This window comes from Anoplopoma fimbria, chromosome 13, assembly GCF_027596085.1.
Source record: "Anoplopoma fimbria isolate UVic2021 breed Golden Eagle Sablefish chromosome 13, Afim_UVic_2022, whole genome shotgun sequence".
In the NCBI taxonomy this organism is placed as follows: domain Eukaryota; kingdom Metazoa; phylum Chordata; class Actinopteri; order Perciformes; family Anoplopomatidae; genus Anoplopoma; species Anoplopoma fimbria.
Genome location: NC_072461.1, coordinates 6365809 through 6383716, shown reverse-complemented (window position 1 = coordinate 6383716; position 17908 = coordinate 6365809). Strand labels below are relative to the sequence as shown.

The 17908-nt window shown below is 38.6% G+C and overlaps 1 protein-coding gene across 1 annotated transcript in view; it reads right to left on the bottom strand.

Annotated features, from left to right (window-relative positions):
* ccser1 (coiled-coil serine-rich protein 1) overlaps window positions 1-13064 on the bottom strand; it is a 104125-nt gene extending 91061 nt beyond the window's left edge. Inside the window, exons 1-3 of the mRNA XM_054611407.1 lie at window positions 12078-13064; window positions 10431-10848; window positions 6470-6654 (exon numbers count right to left, since the gene is read on the bottom strand). Coding sequence (XP_054467382.1) covers window positions 6470-6654; window positions 10431-10848; window positions 12078-13064 — 1590 coding nt within the window. The remainder of the gene's footprint in view (window positions 1-6469; window positions 6655-10430; window positions 10849-12077) is intronic.
* Window positions 13065-17908: the final 4844 nt, after the last annotated feature.

Genomic DNA, 17908 nt, shown 5'->3' with positions numbered 1-17908 from the left:
GTGTGTGTGTGTGTGTGTGTGTGTGTGTGTGTGTGTGTGTGTCTGAGAGAGAGAGCGAGCGAGTTGTAAAAAAAGAGAAATAGAGAGCGTGTGTATGTGGAGTGTGCCACATAAACTCAGACTTTAGAAGCAATGTTCTCAGAAATCCAGCAATCAAAACCACAATAAAAACCCATGTTTTACAAACTTCCCTCCAGACTGGGTGGACATGAATTATTGTTATTTCTGATGAGGTCTTTAGATCGAAATGACAAGTTTAGACTATCGTAAGTCACGTTTCACGACTTAAGGCCGACCACAAAATCTATACTTGTAATCTTTCAGTAAATGCTCCCATGTTCTTGGTATTATTGTGAGGTTATAAGGATGCCGGATGCTTCATTTGGATTTAGTTGTATTTCAAAAGCCAATGCTGCCACCTGATGGTCATTAAAAGGTAATATGAGCATCACCTTTTGTTTTCCTAATCTCATACAGTATATTGAATTGCCTTGATGCAGTGAATCTCAGCCGTCTGATCAAACTCCCAAGGCCAAAAGAACTAATTATTCACTTTAAGTAGTTCTTTTACCTTGTTTGAATATATTTTATAACCTGAAACCTTTAAGAGTTTTTTTCAGAAATTAAATCGGTGATGCTAACGACAGGCTTTCAGAACATTTAATATTGGTTAAAAGAACCTGTCTGAACCTTTGTGCAAAAAAGAAACACTTAAACCAAAACAAATATCAGAAGCCAAAAACTACTATGTGCCAGTCTTATGGAGTATCAACAGATGCAGATGGATCTGAAAATCCAATAACCAACTCTGTCCAGCTCTCATCACTGTTGTTTGGAAATAAAACAACCTCAGAGCCACACTCTGTATTGATCTCCTCCCATCCGAGTACAAGAGTCTCAATGCTTAGTGACATTCCCAACAATAGCAAGGAATTTCTAAACAACTGAATCAATGTTCTTCAGGCCATACCTATATGAAGCCATTGTTGGATTTGTGCTGTGTGAATGTCGAACACAATATTACTGTTTTTACACCAGGTGCCTGGTGCAGTTATCCTCGGAAAAAGACCAGGATGCTTTTAAGTGCAATGCTATCAAACAGAAGAAGTCCTTTCAGGCATAAAAGCTAATAGCTAAAGGTATTGGAAAATAAATGAAGACCCGTACCGTGTGATACCATTGCACCCAGACTTCATTTGAAGCTAAATTACCCATTTTAATGTGCCCCTCTAACCATAGAAATGTATTAATATGATTTTACAACCCAGAGATGTCACCTTTTTACCTCGCTTATGTGATCTGAGTGAGTGTAATCCTTGAGTTGATAGAGATAATATCAGATTCGGGTCTCGTTAACAGATGGCTCCATCTCTTAACTGCCTAGCAGAATGACATCCAAAACAGGGATGAGAGGAGGCAAGAGGTTTTTTTCCAGCCATTAAAAGCCACTGGTTTCTGTTCACACGCTGCGGATCCGTAGCTCTGGGGTGATAATTGCATACAGATCATGATCGAGAGATTTTGCTCTGCAGCCAGGTATTATGGCTTCAAGCAATGGAAAATATACGGACTAACAAATGACTTTCATCTGTATGAGCAGACGCTTCACAGTGGGGTGTGTTTACAATGCGCCTGAGGGAGCAAAGGATTGAATGTCCAGTCAAATTGGAAATCTATTGTTGAATGAAAAGAAACTGATTTTTACCCACACTGTCTAACTATCTCCTCCTATCAATGCAGAATAATCACTCATCCCAAAGAAAAACAAACAGCCATATCATACTCAACATGCAGTGCCATTTAAAATTAAAGAGAGACCAATATTATATCCCACTGCTTTATACTGTTGACTTTGTTAGCAACATAATCCATTATTCCACTATGGCCGTAAACTTTAGGTATATACTTAAATTCAGGATTTATATCACATTTGTATAGTCTGCAACTTTATGAGAATATGTTGTGACTGAGGCTGTTGAGGCAGAAAATATGACTACGGTCATAAATTAAAGTGAGATATCTACATTTCCTACTTCTGCAATATGTAGTCTGGTCATGAAAATGATTTCTAGGAAGATTAAGTACTTAATGAGGACACATTGGAAGTCTTCTGCATGTCTATTGACCTTTCTATGACATTTTGACATTCAGTAGGAAAAGCACAGGTGTAATTAATAACATGAAATAAAGTTCTGGTATTTGGGTGCTCCAGTTTCCCGGCCATAGCACTGTGCACGCTAGAGGAATGGCTTTAGGTGCAGTCAGACCGGAATTTGCTCCCTATTTATTTCTATGTAGAACAGCACAAGACGTATTTGCCTCTTTTGTTTCTTGTAGCATTAAGTTTGATTGAACTTTGACCTGAGGAATAGTCAAGTTCTAAAACCAGTTAGAGACACGGGTCTGGGATTGACCTCTCACTTGGGAAATGTTGTTTATTCATATTCTTGTTTTATAACTGCAAAGTGAAAAAAAAAACTGCAGAGAAGGACGTGTGCTGCTTGGCTGTAGTGAGTGCTGTTGTTTGCCCACTAGGCATACTCTCTCATTAATCCCTAACCATATCGATGCTATTTCCTATCCTGCCTGCTTTTTACCACACCCTGAGTACCTTTTGCCTGGCGAAATACAGCCTGAAAGCACATTCACTTGGACACACCATCAGTTGTAATGGGTTACACCTGTGCTTTATCTGCAGTGGCTGGTCAAAATATCCATCATGAAAGGGTATATTGTTGACTAGGACGGTCAGAAAAGATGGTATGTAGATGTGCAACCTAAAGCTAAGTGATGAATCTTGAGCACTAGAGAAATATTTAACTAAACGGAGCCTTACATTTGGAATAAGTAAAAAGTGAACATTACAATGAGGTATTGGATTAAGTTAGGACTGCACATTACCCGCTAACAATTAAATTGAATGAATACCTGACTGCTCCAACATTACCGAAAAGCTATTAAAAGGATCGTCTCTGGGCTCTTTAGCCACATTGCTTTGGATGATCAGAAGTTTCAGTGAATTAAAAGAAACATTTGTTTCTACAGCAGAGATAGTCAATTCCAATCCTCCGGGGATGGAGTCCTGCAGATTCTTGTTCCTCTCTGAAAGCTTACAAGCCCCTAATTGACTATCAACTCCATTCTTTCCAGGTACACTTACCCTTTTATTAGCCTCGACACTGTTACATGATTTAAAAATGAACATTTTGGTCATGAACAAGAACTTATTTTGATATAATCACCATGATGTATCCAACATACCAGTTATAATGAGAGCGTTTACAGTTGGATGCAATATTAGAAGCTATTCATGAGTTTATGTGAACATGCTGGTATTCACATAACAGAAGTGGTGTTAATATGAAGTCCATATCATACAATACGTATTTTCTTTTTTTTAACTGATTTCTTTAGTAATATGCAAAATGAATGCAGCATGATGATTATTGTTCATAAGAATATAGAGCACACAGAGCACAAAGCTATTTACTTAATTCCAATAAGAATCATTCATGATTTAATCATATGATATAACATTGCTTGTATAATAACTGTCTTTGGGCAAAGTGAGCATTCAACACCCATGGTATATAATCATCCTCATTGTTTTTCATTTGCAAAATCCAACAGTCTTGTTGTGCTTATTACAAATTCTGTCTGGGAGAGGAAGTGAATTGTTATCTGTTCTATGATTAATACAAGTGTCACTTATGATATCTTGCCTTTACAAGGCAGCAATCAGACTGGAGGATATGAAAAACAAGAGACAGCCTCCAGGATGGAGGAGGAGGATTACAGTTGAACTATTTTGCCGTATATGTCGAGCAAACTACAAACAAAAGTGCATGTTCAAAGTTCAGCTTATGTCTGAGATAAGAAAGAATATCTTGAGAACTTGTTAAGTTATTCTTTTTTGAATGTAATCACTGTCAGCCTGCCAAAATATTATCACAGCTGTGACTCAGAAACTTATGAGCAACTAACAACGTTTGTGCTGATAAAATAAATATGCAGTGTCCCAAAGGGATATCCAAATAACATTAACAACTGCATTGAGATCACCAAACAGCTCAAGCAAACACAGCCCTTTTTAGCTTCACAGATGGGTACACAGTTTATATCTGTGAATTCAAAAAGGAGTTATTTGTTATTGCAAACCAAATCTTTATTTGCTTTATGATAATGAGATTTTGTCTGGGCTGTAATGAAACAGCAACAATAAAGCAAATCCACCTAGCATTCTGTTAAGTACGGTGTGCTTTAGTTGGCTCTGAATTGGCCCTCTCAGTCAGCCCCGTTTTATAAGTTACCAACTATAAACTGTGTTTTCTATTCCTTTTATTCATAAACTCACTGGTTCAAGTTATTTATTTACTTATAATCAAGGCTGGAGACTTTTCAGCTGGCTGCTGCCTTTTATGAGATCATTTCTCACACTGCACTGTAACTTTCTTTCATGTATTTGCTACCCCTCTTATTCTACTCTGTCTTGTTTTTATTTTCTATACTCTTGGAATTTAATGACTGCTTTAATAGTGTTTTAATGTCCTTTTACGATGGGTTTCTTTTGCACTTTGTCTCAATGCTTTTGGTGTTTTATGTAAATCGTTTAAATTGCCTTGTTGCTAAAATGTGCTATATTAATAAACTTTCCTTGCCTCAGAGTAGGCGTCTCAGGTGTATCGGTCAAGACTTTTTTATAAGCTTTGTAAGTGCCCGCTGCCAACACACAAACTTTTATCAAGCTAAAAGAAAGAGGAGAAGTTCTTGTTCATAATTTGATATACCTGCGCTTTCTGCACAACTTTGACCCCGGAGGAAAGGAAAGGAAAAGATTACTGCCAAGAAGCAGGTGCAGCCTGTAAAGTACATAGCAAACAGCTGTGTATATCCCTGCCCTTTTTAATCTTGTTGTAGACGCCTATAGTCCCTGGTAAAATAAATGGGATTGACTTAAACTAGCTTTCCTCCCACAGAGCTTCCCTGTGTGTGTTGTAAGAAAACCAACCCTTACACAATAGTAGCTGTAGCCTTTCCCCAGAAACAAATGTATATATGCAGCATGCATCAACAAAGAAGGGTGTAATGTCTGATTGACCGCCATCCTAAAAAAACAAAACAGGGCATAATGCTTAAATCCTACTGATGACTGAAGAAGTTTTTTCAAAGTACTTTATCCATTCACAGTCCCACTGAACTTGATTTCAGGGCTTTGCCTACAATAGCTTTAAATGTATCTTGTGTGTTTTACACATTCATGTGAACACACAAACAGTTTAACTTATTTACAGATTATTATGCTTAACTTGAGCTGTTGAATATCTGTACAGTTACTGTTATGATTAAGTCAATACAGGACTGTAGATAACCATTACATGCGTGACACTTCTCACTTAGCTCCATTTAAATACTTTATAAAAAATACTTTTTTTTTGCCCTTGCTCTAATTTGTAAATTGTCACAACTCAAACTGATTTAGCAACTACGTGTTTGGTGTTTTTTTAGTTTTTTTTATTCAAAGTTGGTTAAAATAAAGACATTGTTTTGTGGATCAAGACTACAATTACGGCAAACTGCACTGTGCTTGGTTTTGCCCAGGGCGTGCTGGAACACTTTTGGTATTTTCATGGCCAGAGGCATGGGCACTGGGTGAGATTAGACACAATCTACTATCACTGCACTGGCGATTAGGGGTCCCCAGGTAATCCAGTACTGAGGTCGGTCTTACAATATCTGTGTGATTTTACACAATTCCCACATCTACAGTTACTCTATAACTACCACTATGCAGTCAGTGCATTATTTTTGGCACTATTCTGCTCCACACCTCGCCTCACAGAACACACTATTCAGTGCCATGTGTGCAAACTTTTAAAAGGCATCGCTTTATCATTTGACAATTAAGAAAAAAATCAAAAAGATAGATAGTGTTGTTTCATTCTCATGTGTTATATGTGCCATGGACATGTTACTATTCTAGTAGTCTTTCACGTACTTGTATTTCCTTCATTAAATATGGGGCAATTCCTTGCTGACCTGTAACTGCACAGCCATGTATTTTCTTTGGTCATATTTTGTCTATTTTTATTGTATCTTATTTCTATCCTTTTTGAAATGTTGTTCAAGAGCCTTTCTTTTCCTTATGTAAGAATGTACAAAAGAGGAAGAGGTACATAATAAGTTATTTAGTCATGCTTACTGCATGCATGTGTGTGTGTGTGTGTGTGTGTGTGTGTGTGTGTGTGTGTGTGTGTGTGTGTGTGTGTGTGTGTGTGTGTGTGTGTGTGTGTGTGTGTTTTTGAATTTTTTACCTCAAAGTGTGATATAATAATAACAGAGCATCACCCCAAATTTGTTATGTAAACTCTTGTTATATGATGAACTTCAGAGGTACTCACAGGAGTATTCATGATATAAACGAAAGGCTTTGCACAAATTTATAAAACCACACACAAGGCTCAAGACCTACCAGACTTCCCAGTTTGGATGACGAGGAGTTGTTTCTGTGTTTGAGCAGACCACATCCCTCCATGCCCGGGGCATCTCTGTGGTTTCCATGGATACGAGGCCCACCAGCCCCCTCAGACGAGGAGCGAAGACGCCTTTCCATCCGCATCACCTCATGGTAGGGGCTGACACTGCTACACAAAGAGGCTGGAGGAAAGGATAAAGTAACGAGAGGAAGCCAGTCAAATAGACAATAGAATCAAGGTGAAACTGTTGTAACAATGATTCCACAAGAAGAGACATAATTATATTATTATTACATTTCCAACCGGTGGCAGTCTGCCCCATTTCCTGTAGGAATAAGGTTTTTTCATGAAAACTTAATGACAAAGCAGCCCTTACTTATTTAGCATATTAAATTGAGTCAAATCTCCCCTTTCTGAAGCTCTTCAGCCATATTACTTCTGGTAAAATGCTATTTGTGCCTGTTTTGTAATAATTAAGTTTCATACACTAAGCTTGCTGTGTAACAATACAACTAGACAATGAATTTGAGATTTCAAGGGCAATACTGTTCAGTCAGACAAACAGAAGGTTGCTATATTGCTGTATTTTGATAATATATAGATTTGAAAACAGACATACAATGCCAAATCATTTTATTGAGCGAAAGTTTATCTGACATTTTTTAAAAACAGCACTTCATGCCAACCCTTTTCTCTCTTCCTCTTTCAACCATTTTACTAGAAGCGTGTTATTTTCAACAAAAAGGGAAATTCTGATACAGTGGCCCTCATACCCGAGGCCTATGACGCGAAAATTGATATAGTTAAATTCAGCTTTTGTGGAGTCCAACAGACAAGCTCACCCTGTTTTAAACTGTCTAATCATAATAATTTTATTCATATAGCACTTTTCAAGCTTTTTTCAAGCACAAAGTTCTTTCCAGATTGTGAAGAAGTACAGAATAATACAAAATATACAACACGGGTCATGAGAGTACTTATGTCAAGCAGCACTGAGCCCATATATAAACAGATGGAGGTGCAAGGGCAAAATAAAGAACGTAAGTTCACATATAATCAAATAAATCAAATTAAATTTAAGTTGAGGAAATAACCTTAAAATAACAAATAAGATGCAAATATGAAAGGGTGATCTCATATGAAACAACTAATCTCTTTTAAAGCAGATAGAATGCCAATAAAAGAACAAACTCTTGAATGCCTATAAATAAGACTAAAATGATGATACTAAAACAAGCACAATTTGAATATGTAATGGCAGTGAAGTGGAAATAAAGCACCATAAAATAGTAATATAAAGACAAAATATGAAGTTATACAATAATGGAAAAAGAAAACATTGTTAAATCTAGGCCATTTTGTAAAATATAGTGTTAAGGAGGCACCTAAACACTGCAGAGGAGTCTGCTGATCTTACACTGTTCCAAAGCACGGTCACCCTCGATTGTCAGGCTGGTGAGTGGAACAGCTAAAAGGTTTTGATCATCTGATTTTAGGGGCCTGGCTTGGCTGTAAGGGGTTAAAACGTATTTAATATAATATAGAGCCAGACAATAAATGGCCTTGTGGGCAATTAACGAAATCTTAAAATGTATTAAAAACATAATTGGCATAATCTTGGAGATGTTTCTTAAATGATAAAAACATGTTTCTGGAATTTCTGGTTTGCTGCTTAAAGGATAAGTGGCTATCAAAAGTCACCCCAAGGTTCTCTGCCATACAACTTAACATTGTAAATTAGGTAGTACCAAGGTATAACTGTATCTGTAGTTTATGATGATCTGAATCAAACATCACAATGTAATCGTAGGAAGTAAGCTGCCATCCAGTCCTCGACATTGGATAAACAGAAATACAGGATTGTTAAGAACATGTTGTTTAAATTATGTCAGAGGGTTAACATGTACAGTGGGGATATAATTGGTCTCAGAATAGATCATTGGGGCAGTCCACAGGTGATGATAGCTGATGATGATTTAAAATCCTGGATAGAGACAAAACAATTCCTTTTTTCCAGGTAAGAGGAGCTCGTAAGTGCGAACTTTCAAGGTTTTCCAGAGCAACTCCAGTGATTCCTACCTACAGTGAAGCATAACTACGATAGAACAATGACCAGGGTCTAAGTCTAAGTAGTAAGTCTAAGTAATAAGTAATTTGTCCCTAGAAAGAGTGCCTTTTCCAACTGTGTAGCTAAAAAATATGTTATTCCTCTAAAAGTTGCATCAAAACTACTCTCTCTAATATTTTGAAATAAATGTCAACTTAGAAATTGGCTGTAAGCTTTGTGTAGCTTTGAGGAGCGGCTGAAATGATGCTACCTTAAAGAGGTCAGGCACACACTCAGCGGAAAGGGAACTATCTATAATATTGAGCAGATGAGGTGTAATGGCGTCCATCATCTCTTTTAATATTATTGCTATGTGATCGCTGTATTCTGTCTGTAGATTCAACTGGAAGATAAATATTCACCAAATAGAAATCAATAGTAAGCTATCTTCCTGCAAGAAAGAATTGCAATACACTTCAAGTCGAAGCAGAACATTAGTGGCATTTGGCTAAAAAAATTCCTTTGCTTTGTGTTACAGCAGCTGAAGAGTTGAGGAGGATAGTAACAAATCATCTTTGGTAAAGCAATAAATTGTAAGTATGAAACAAACTTGCAATTGTCAGACCACAAAATGCATTAGATTGTTTGCCTGAAAGCATATTTTTCAGATTAACTCGCTGAGGTACTGCTAGAAGTGTTTTTCTAATCAATATTTCTAGCTGTATTTCTTTTTCTTGTTATATTTGTTTTGTTTGGAAATTTTCTCAACTTTTATCAAAACTTTGATTTAATAAAGAATTTGGAAGTTGGAAAAACATGATGTTGTCGAAAGTAGTCATCATCAATTGGAAAAAGCTGAGTAAGACAAGGGTATGAGAATGCTTTGATTTTGATTAGCCCAGTTTGCACCACCTCCTGCTACCAGTTTCCTGTGGGAATCTCTTTGAGAGGCTCGCTAATGAACTCTCAGATCTCTTTATTGGATATGCTGTTCACACTTGTTCACTTGATCAGTCATGCATAAGGAGGTAATAAACCCCAGCAACAGTGAAGGAGCTGGAGCTTGGCATCATTTCAACCACCATATAAATGTTTTTACCATTAAACTAATTTTGATAGAGATTATTGTGAATGTTTTTAATGAAAATGAACATCAGCATAACTTTAGCTGGTAAATAAAGTTTTGGTCGATGTAATTCATATATGAGTGAGTGTGCGAGTTAAAAACGTAAAGCAAAAGAATGAATGAAATAAAACACATATATATATATATATATATATATATATATATATAACCCATATATACACACATTGTATGTTTACATAGTAAGACACCAAAGAAAGCGTATGTGTCATACCAGCAAGCAGCATGCTTCATTTACAGCTTACTGAACTGAAAAAGCCCGCACACATGGGCAACACACAGCAAAAAGTCAATACTGTTGCTGTTCCCTTTGAAATGCCTTGTCGACAACTTTATGGATCATCACAAAGAATGTCAAACAAGTATGGAGGCCAAGTTTGTCTCTGTCTGTGTGTCTAAATGATCATGGAGGATTATATATCCTTCTACTTTGTTATTGTTTTTATGTAAATTAACACTATGTTAATTTACATAAAAACACACATTTAAAGGATTAGGATATCAATTATTCTATTTTTATTTAAATACTTGCTTTAATCAAAAAACACTTTGGCATTAGTAGTTTATATATTTCATATTTCATTATCATAAGATGCTTAGAAGTAGTGTTAGGAGGTTAAAGATGCATAATACGAGATTAGGAGCATCTCTCAATGGCTCTTAACATTTCTTTTAGGATTATTTTTTAGGCGTTTTTCTTGCCCTTGCATTTCTGCCTGTCTGTGGCTGTGCACGTAAATCTTTGATGTTTGAATGAGTGTCATACCTGCATGTGGTTTCCTCAAATGAGAAGACCTTGGTTCGTGGCAGCCACAGAAACTTCCTCTTTCTTGAATAGAGCGAACGTTTCTCGCCCTTCTTTCCGATTGCTCTGGATTAGAGTGACAGCCCTCGCTGCGTACCACGCATGCCTCGCTCTCACTCGTGGTCTCTGTGTGGTCAACGGCTTTCTTCTCCGCCACCAGCTCAATCCTCTCCTTTGTTGACACCTCATCCCTGGCTTCCTTTCTCTCTTCCTCTCTTTCCTTCCTCTCTTCCAGTGATTGTTCCCGCAGAGGTAGGCAGGGTACAGCTGTCTCAGGCTCTGAGAGGGAAATGGCAGTCTCGTAGTCTGTGTTGTTCGTTGTGCTGGTGTCGGGGAGTAAAGGTTTTTCAGCGCTGGACTGGGCTGGAGTGAAGAAAACCTGAGACAGAGGACATTTTTTGAGTATGAGTAAAAACAGAACACGTGTCAATGGCATTTTACAATGTTACAGTGAAGAACAATACAAGAAAAAAGTTTACAGAGGGGAGAACCCACTTGAGCACGCATTTAGAAGGTGGATATTTGTGTCCTCAGGCAGCAATGTGTGCATTATTTGATAGCACAGGCATACAGTATTAACTTATTAATGACATCCTACGTGCAGAGCTTTGGCTTTACAGTTGTTAAACTACATTAATTTCTTATTTTCAGGAGTTCCCTACTCTTTATCGTCTATGATCTCGCAATGTTACCAGCTTCATATATCACACAAAAATCTATCTTGTCAGGCTTTAAGTAATGTTTTTCTGTCCGGCAAGCCAGTGCATGAACCAATCAGCTGGCAGCTGTGGACGAGGCTTTGGTGTGTGCGAGCCGACAGAGAGTGTTCTGTTCTAAACAACAATGGCAGTTCCTGAAGAGGTTAGCGTAAATGCTGCAATAGAATCAGTTATATCATAACTAAACAATATTATTTCTTCATTGAGCGAAGAGCAATAACAGCACTGAAGGCTTTTCTAGACGAAAACTAGGTTTTCAAGCAAGAGTTTGATTGACAGATCCAATCGCATGGGAAGCATTTTTAGAAAGTGGCTTTTTCTCAGATGGTTCTTTGAAAAAACAACATTGGCGGGTCGTGTTCCCCTCCTCTACCAGAAAATGAAATAGAATAATCTTCGAAGGAGGAAAAGTTGTGAGCACAAAGGTGTGAAATGTGGAGGGCAGTTCAGACATGCGTGGGTTTCCTTTTCATGCCTTAGCTCTTTCAATAAAAGGACTTTTCATGCCCGGTGCTCAATATTTATGCCACATTTCACAGATTCCGCACAGTGGTCATAAATATTCCTCCTTTATGTTTTTTGTTCTTGACACCCAAGGGCATCTGTGGTTGAATACTCTATTCCTGAAGCACTAATGTCGCAATCTTTTTACAATTAAATTCCTGTTTGTATGTTTACAAGCAGAAAGATTAATTGTTCAGATAAATAAGCATGTTTGTCAAAATGTTGCTTTATTTTTTTCATGAAATTCATTCATTTGCACTTGGATTATAAGCAACATTTTAACATGAAGCATACTGTTTTGTATTGATTAACCCATTTGATTCTTAAGCACCTTAGATAATTCAGAAAAAAAAAAAAAAAAAAGAGCCCAAAACAAGCACACTACCTGGGAGGTAGAGACAGCCCCGCTGAAGTTCTCTGGAGCCGGTGGGGGTTCAGGTGGAGCTGTGTCAATGGCCGGCCCAGGCACAGAGGCTGATACTGGGGCTAAACCAGATCCGGGGCTGGGAGCTGGCAGGGCATCCACCTCGGATGCAGAATCCTCTGTGATAGGGATGAACTCTGAAGGGGTGATGGCTGTGGTTCGGTCCTCTGATATCATCGGGGACTGGAGTGAGCTTTCACCTCCGGCGCCAGGCAGCTCTCCTGACCAGGACCCCGGGGTGAGCCCTCCTGCCGCTGGAGCAACATTGGTGGAGCTGGGGGGTTCCAGATTCACTTCTGGAGGTCTGTGGTGATCAGAGGTCCGGGAGAAGCGGTGGTGAGCTGAGAAAGATTTGGGCAGCAGCTGTTTCTTCTTTGACGACCGTTTAGTGTTATTACTCCCCCCACCACTGTAGTCATCGAGGAACCCAGAATCGTCGCCCTCGTTGGCCCCTGAGCCGCTTATACAGTTTATAAACACATTTCGATTGGCTGTGGAGGACGAAGAGGACACTTTTTCAAAGTCCTCGGTCTGAGAGCGTGTGATCTTCTTTTGCTTGTGGCTGCCAAACCCAAATGAGTGGCGGGACTTGGGGCGTCCGCCACCTTCACTGAACCCTGTCGACGATGTTATCGTCTGCTGGTTATTTCCGTTTGCATCAGTGCTCTGTGTCAGCGGGGGGGTGAGGTTTAGGTTGATGGGCTGGACACGTGGTTCACTATTCCGTTTAGATGAGAAACTGAGAGATGGAGCTCGGAAAAGGCTCCGGCGTTTCCCGGTACTGCCGGAACTGGAGTTGGTGCTGGAGGGCGAAGAGGTGTGGACGCCATTGCCCTGTCCACCTGAAGACGGAGAGGAGGGGAGAGACTCCTGCCTCTTACTGTTGCTGCGGCGGAAGATCGGCAGGCGGGACACGAGCGTGGAACGGCGAGACCCTGATTCACCCATTTAGAAGCTGAGGCAGCAGGGTACTCTGAGGGGGGGAAAAAACAAACACAAAAAACCTTTAACAGATATAACAAGCATCCACTATAATAATTTACATTCAACATGAAACCCTAACCCTAACCCGAACCTTAAAACCTGGCCAATAAGATAAGATTGTTTTTTTGGAAGTGATGAGGCACTATAAGATATATGTTCTCTTATGTGGAAGGTAAGAAATCTCAAATAACAAATTCATCACTAACCTTCTAAGTAAATGTTGCACCGATACACACAACCAAAATGATTTTACAAAAATATCAATATCAGCGTACAGACTGTTTGAGGTGAGAAATCTCGCATTAACAGATCACATTCCCCACGCTGAATGAGTCAGAACAAGTTGTTGCTGCAGATGCTTCTGTTGCAAATGATGGTGTCGTATGTGATTTCTGCTATTCAGCCATCCGTAATTCATGTGTAAACAAAAACAGTGGCGTTAACCCTGTTTCTCTAAGACTTTCGATCTAATGATCGTGGAGAGGTTTGCGTGATGAAAGCAGTTTAAGTGCCTGAAATGCATCCATGCATGACCAGAACAAAAACTGTATTTTTAACCCTAAACCTCTGTGCCATGTAATATATTTCACTTAACAAAACGGACGACACAGTTATTTTTTTATATTTGTGATGAGGTAAAACAAAATGATCTGGGGCAAAGCTCAAAATTCAGCACACAGAGCTTATGCCCAAAATATTGTTAATTCTAGTTCAGTCTGAGAATGAAAGGCAAGTCTGTACATGTATTTAATTAATTAAGGTATGAGAGCTGGAGGGTTGACTTCTCTTTGACATGCCACATATTACAATTAACATTTATCTGACAGCTAAATCATAATGAGACAGGATTGACCCAGTGGGAGAGTTAGAGAGACAGAGAGAGGAAAAATCAAAAGGCAGACCTATACAGTACTTATTACAATTACTAAAGTGTTTGCAGAGGTGTTCATAACTCAAATACAAAAAGTACTAATTGTGACTCTAATTCTTACTATGTGCTTCCAACAATTGTGTGTATGTATCTCTTAAATCAGTTACCGACTTGTTTAAAGCGAAACAGGCAAAAGAAGAAAAAAAGCAAAGTGGGAGTCCAATTAAAAGATTATCATCTCAAACAAAAGCGCCATGATAGAATAGAAAAATGAACTGAGAAAAGTTATGACGAACCTTAATTTCCTGGCCTGTAGCTCAGATACATTAGGAATATTATAATAACTATCAACTTGCATCAACTGTCTTTGAGAGTAAAACCAGAGAGTGTAATGCTACAACACTGTGCCTCATGTAATCTCCATTTACAAAAGCCTTTATACATTTTACAATTAGAAAGCTCTCAGTAACAACTGGAATTAGAGCTTATTGTCTCACTGCTTCTAAGCATTGAGTCACAGATAGAAAGTGAGACATTCATTTTGGTAAATACTCACATTTTCATTCTTTTCTGCAATTATTTAGCCAAACAGAGACTATGTACTCCTTGTAATGCTGAAGAAGCTGCCTCTGTGGGAGCTGCTGAAGCATTTTGTTTTCGATCTCTGTGTAATAAGCTTACATTAACACCCTTTACTGAAGTGGCTTATGAGTGTGTCACCTCCTTGAAAGTAAATTTGATCAAGTTCTAAATAAACAGTGATGCAGTTTCTATTTCGTACCAAGGTTTCCAAGTGTAATACATAACAATATCAATGAATATTGCCAAATAAAGAGGAAGCCCAAAAACATTTACAGTAGTGGCTCAGTGAACAATAAAATGATATACACACATCCCAAAATGCAGTTCTACTTTGTTCTGTCTGTCCTGGATCGCTTCAAGCTGTCTGTGCAGGTCAAAATACACTGCAGGCTAGCAGCCTTTTTGAACATTTTGAAACAGATTGGAGAATTCCCTTTTTTTTTGGATGAGTCAGCATTTCAGTAGCGCTTAGCTTAATTGCTTATACCACTACGCAGTCGTATGACCAGGCCATGGCCCTCTGACCTGGCTCATCGAGACAAGGTAAACATCCTCCCAAGTAATTAGATGGAGATTAAAATAGATTGAGAACTGCTCTAACCAATCGGGTAAAAGGAAAACCCCCCTAAGTGATGGCTTATAGGAGTCTGGCCTGGTGACAATACAAAATCATTATGTAATAAAGGTCGGACTTACTCACATGAAGCCTGTCAAAGCTAAAACTTACCAAAAAAAAAAGAGCTAGAGAGGAAGTACTGCACTGAAGCATGTGTTTACTTCCTCACTGATCCACCACTGCACAAGAAGTGAGTCTACCTGTGTTGGCAAAGCAAAAAAAGCCCCCTCATCTCAGTTCCTCTTCCCTTTGCTTTGTACTGCAGTTATTGATAGTGCTGCTGCATTGACTAACAAAGCTCAAGGCAAACACAATATGATTTGCTGTGTGTTTGTCCTCCATTTCTATGTGCACTTACAAATTGATTGAAATAAATGAAGCACAATCAGAGTGGACTAACACTAAACTACTCTTTTTTCAGATTTCTGATTATTTAATTTCCATACAGGCAATTTAGAGTCCTCTGTTTACCTCCGGTGTCTTTGGGATGTGGGAGGAAGCTGGAGAAATCCCATGTTGACATGAGGAGAACATGCAAACCCAACACAGCCCCGGATAGAACCCACGTGCCTCTTGTTGTGAGGCAAAAGTGCTGACCACCACACCACCATGCGTCCCTTAGCAGCCATCAAGATGCAACAAATTCACGGCGACAGTTATCAAGGAGCATATGCGACAGGGTTAAGAACATAGAGGGAAAATATATATATATATTTTTATTTTTCACAGATAGATCTGATTGCTCATATGAAGTCAGATGTTAAGTTTGGTTCAATGCCTTGCAGGACTTCTCCTAAAAAAACAGAGTAATGGTGTTTGCACCATCATACTTGATTATAACACAGTCTTTCCATTTCAAACACAGACTGTTGTGATGTCATTTTAATGAACAATACACAAAATATGTTGGTAATGCATTGTTTTGAAATGAATAGCTCTAGGAGTTCAGGGCAGCCCCCTGCCATGATCCTAATGATCACAGCATGTGCCAAATAAACCATCTTAGCTCAAAGTCTTTAAATCCTGCACTGCTGTGTAGTTTGCTTTGTCTTATCAGCACACTCTACAGTACAATGAGCCTAAAATAGTTTTTGATGATCAGGAGGCTAATGTATGGGTCCAAATTCCTTTGTCTGTGCACTTTTACACTGATCCATGATTATCTGTTGGTTTGAAAGAATGAAGGAGTGTACGGGGTGTAACTGGGTGTTTCCTATGAAACAGGTTCTCAATAAGACTTTTTCACAACAACTACACCTTATATGCAAACCACAATCTTATATTACTTGTAACATAAGAGTACATATTAGGCAACACTGTACTGCTGTACTTAATACTGGCTGAGTACAGAAAACAATATGCTTTCACAGTTTCCTGGTGACTGATATGGTATTTTGAGATTACATTGAATAAAGGTAACACAGTCGCTCTAAGTGTGTGTGTTTTCATAAAGGGTGTTATATGGCTTCAATGATGGGATGGGTGATATTGTTAAATAAAAATGTTAATTAAATATTTTATCCTAATATGAACACAGACATTTTGAGGAAAACAATGGTAATGTGAATATGATGATCAAACAGATACATCAGTATTCACATGAAATACCAGGAAACACAAATATAAGATACATTTAAGTCACCATACAATAAACAGATTATCAGAAGATGACCAATCTATTATCATTTAGTCCATGTTACATTCACATATTACTTCTGCGACCTATGTAAGGCATCGCATAACAAAACTAACAAGCTTATCTTTGCAAGCCATGACATGTGGTCAAAACAACAAGCTATCTTGAGCAAGAGGACTACTTTTTAACCAGGGACTCACATGTCAAATGTAATCTCTCACCTTTGGCCCAACAGAAACATTGCTTCTCTGAACATTTGAAAACCATCGTGTTTGGGCTCATTAAAGAAACAAGAATCATTTCTTGTCATTTTTCATTCGTTTGTTTTTACAAAAAGCTGTGAAAAAAACAACATCAGACTAAAAACCTCTGCTAATTCAGACTACACATCCCATGACATGTTGGTGTTAACAATGAAAGCTATAGTGGCGTAGAAACATACTGTAACTTAAGGAAAACACATACCAAAAAAAAAGACAAAACACAAGAAAAACACAGTCAAGGACTTTGGCTACTGATATGATATTTCATTAAATAATGACTTTCACATTTGCAATATGTTCCTCATAAATACACTGGTTGATGATATAGTGTCACCTTGTAATGATGTGGTTTGGTACTCCACGTTTGTCTAAAGCATCACCAGTCCATGAATGGGCCTTAGCATGTTGTTACTGTGTGCTTACAGTACAGTACACTGCTTTTTTTATTATTATTATTATTCTGTCCACGCAGCAGCTATATCCAGCTATCAGATGATACAGTTTGCATGAGATCAGATGCAGGGATGTAAATGCAGCAGCAGCAGCAGCAGCAGCAGCACAGCGGGACACCAACAACTGTCAAACCGAAACGTCAACACCGCTCAGAAGCCCGTCGACCTTAAACCCAGACTAGCTAGCTGGGTCGATTCACCGACTCTCCACGGTGCTCCAGAGTGAGATCTGGAGCCAATGCACCCTGCGATCACTTATCAATAACATGCCGCGTATCGCTGTTAAGGTGGCCGGTGTGCAGAGGAAACACGGTGGTCCGGTGGTTCAGCCGGACAGGCTTAGCAGGCAGCGGACAAACACCCGACGGACCGTGAACGTACCTTCCTT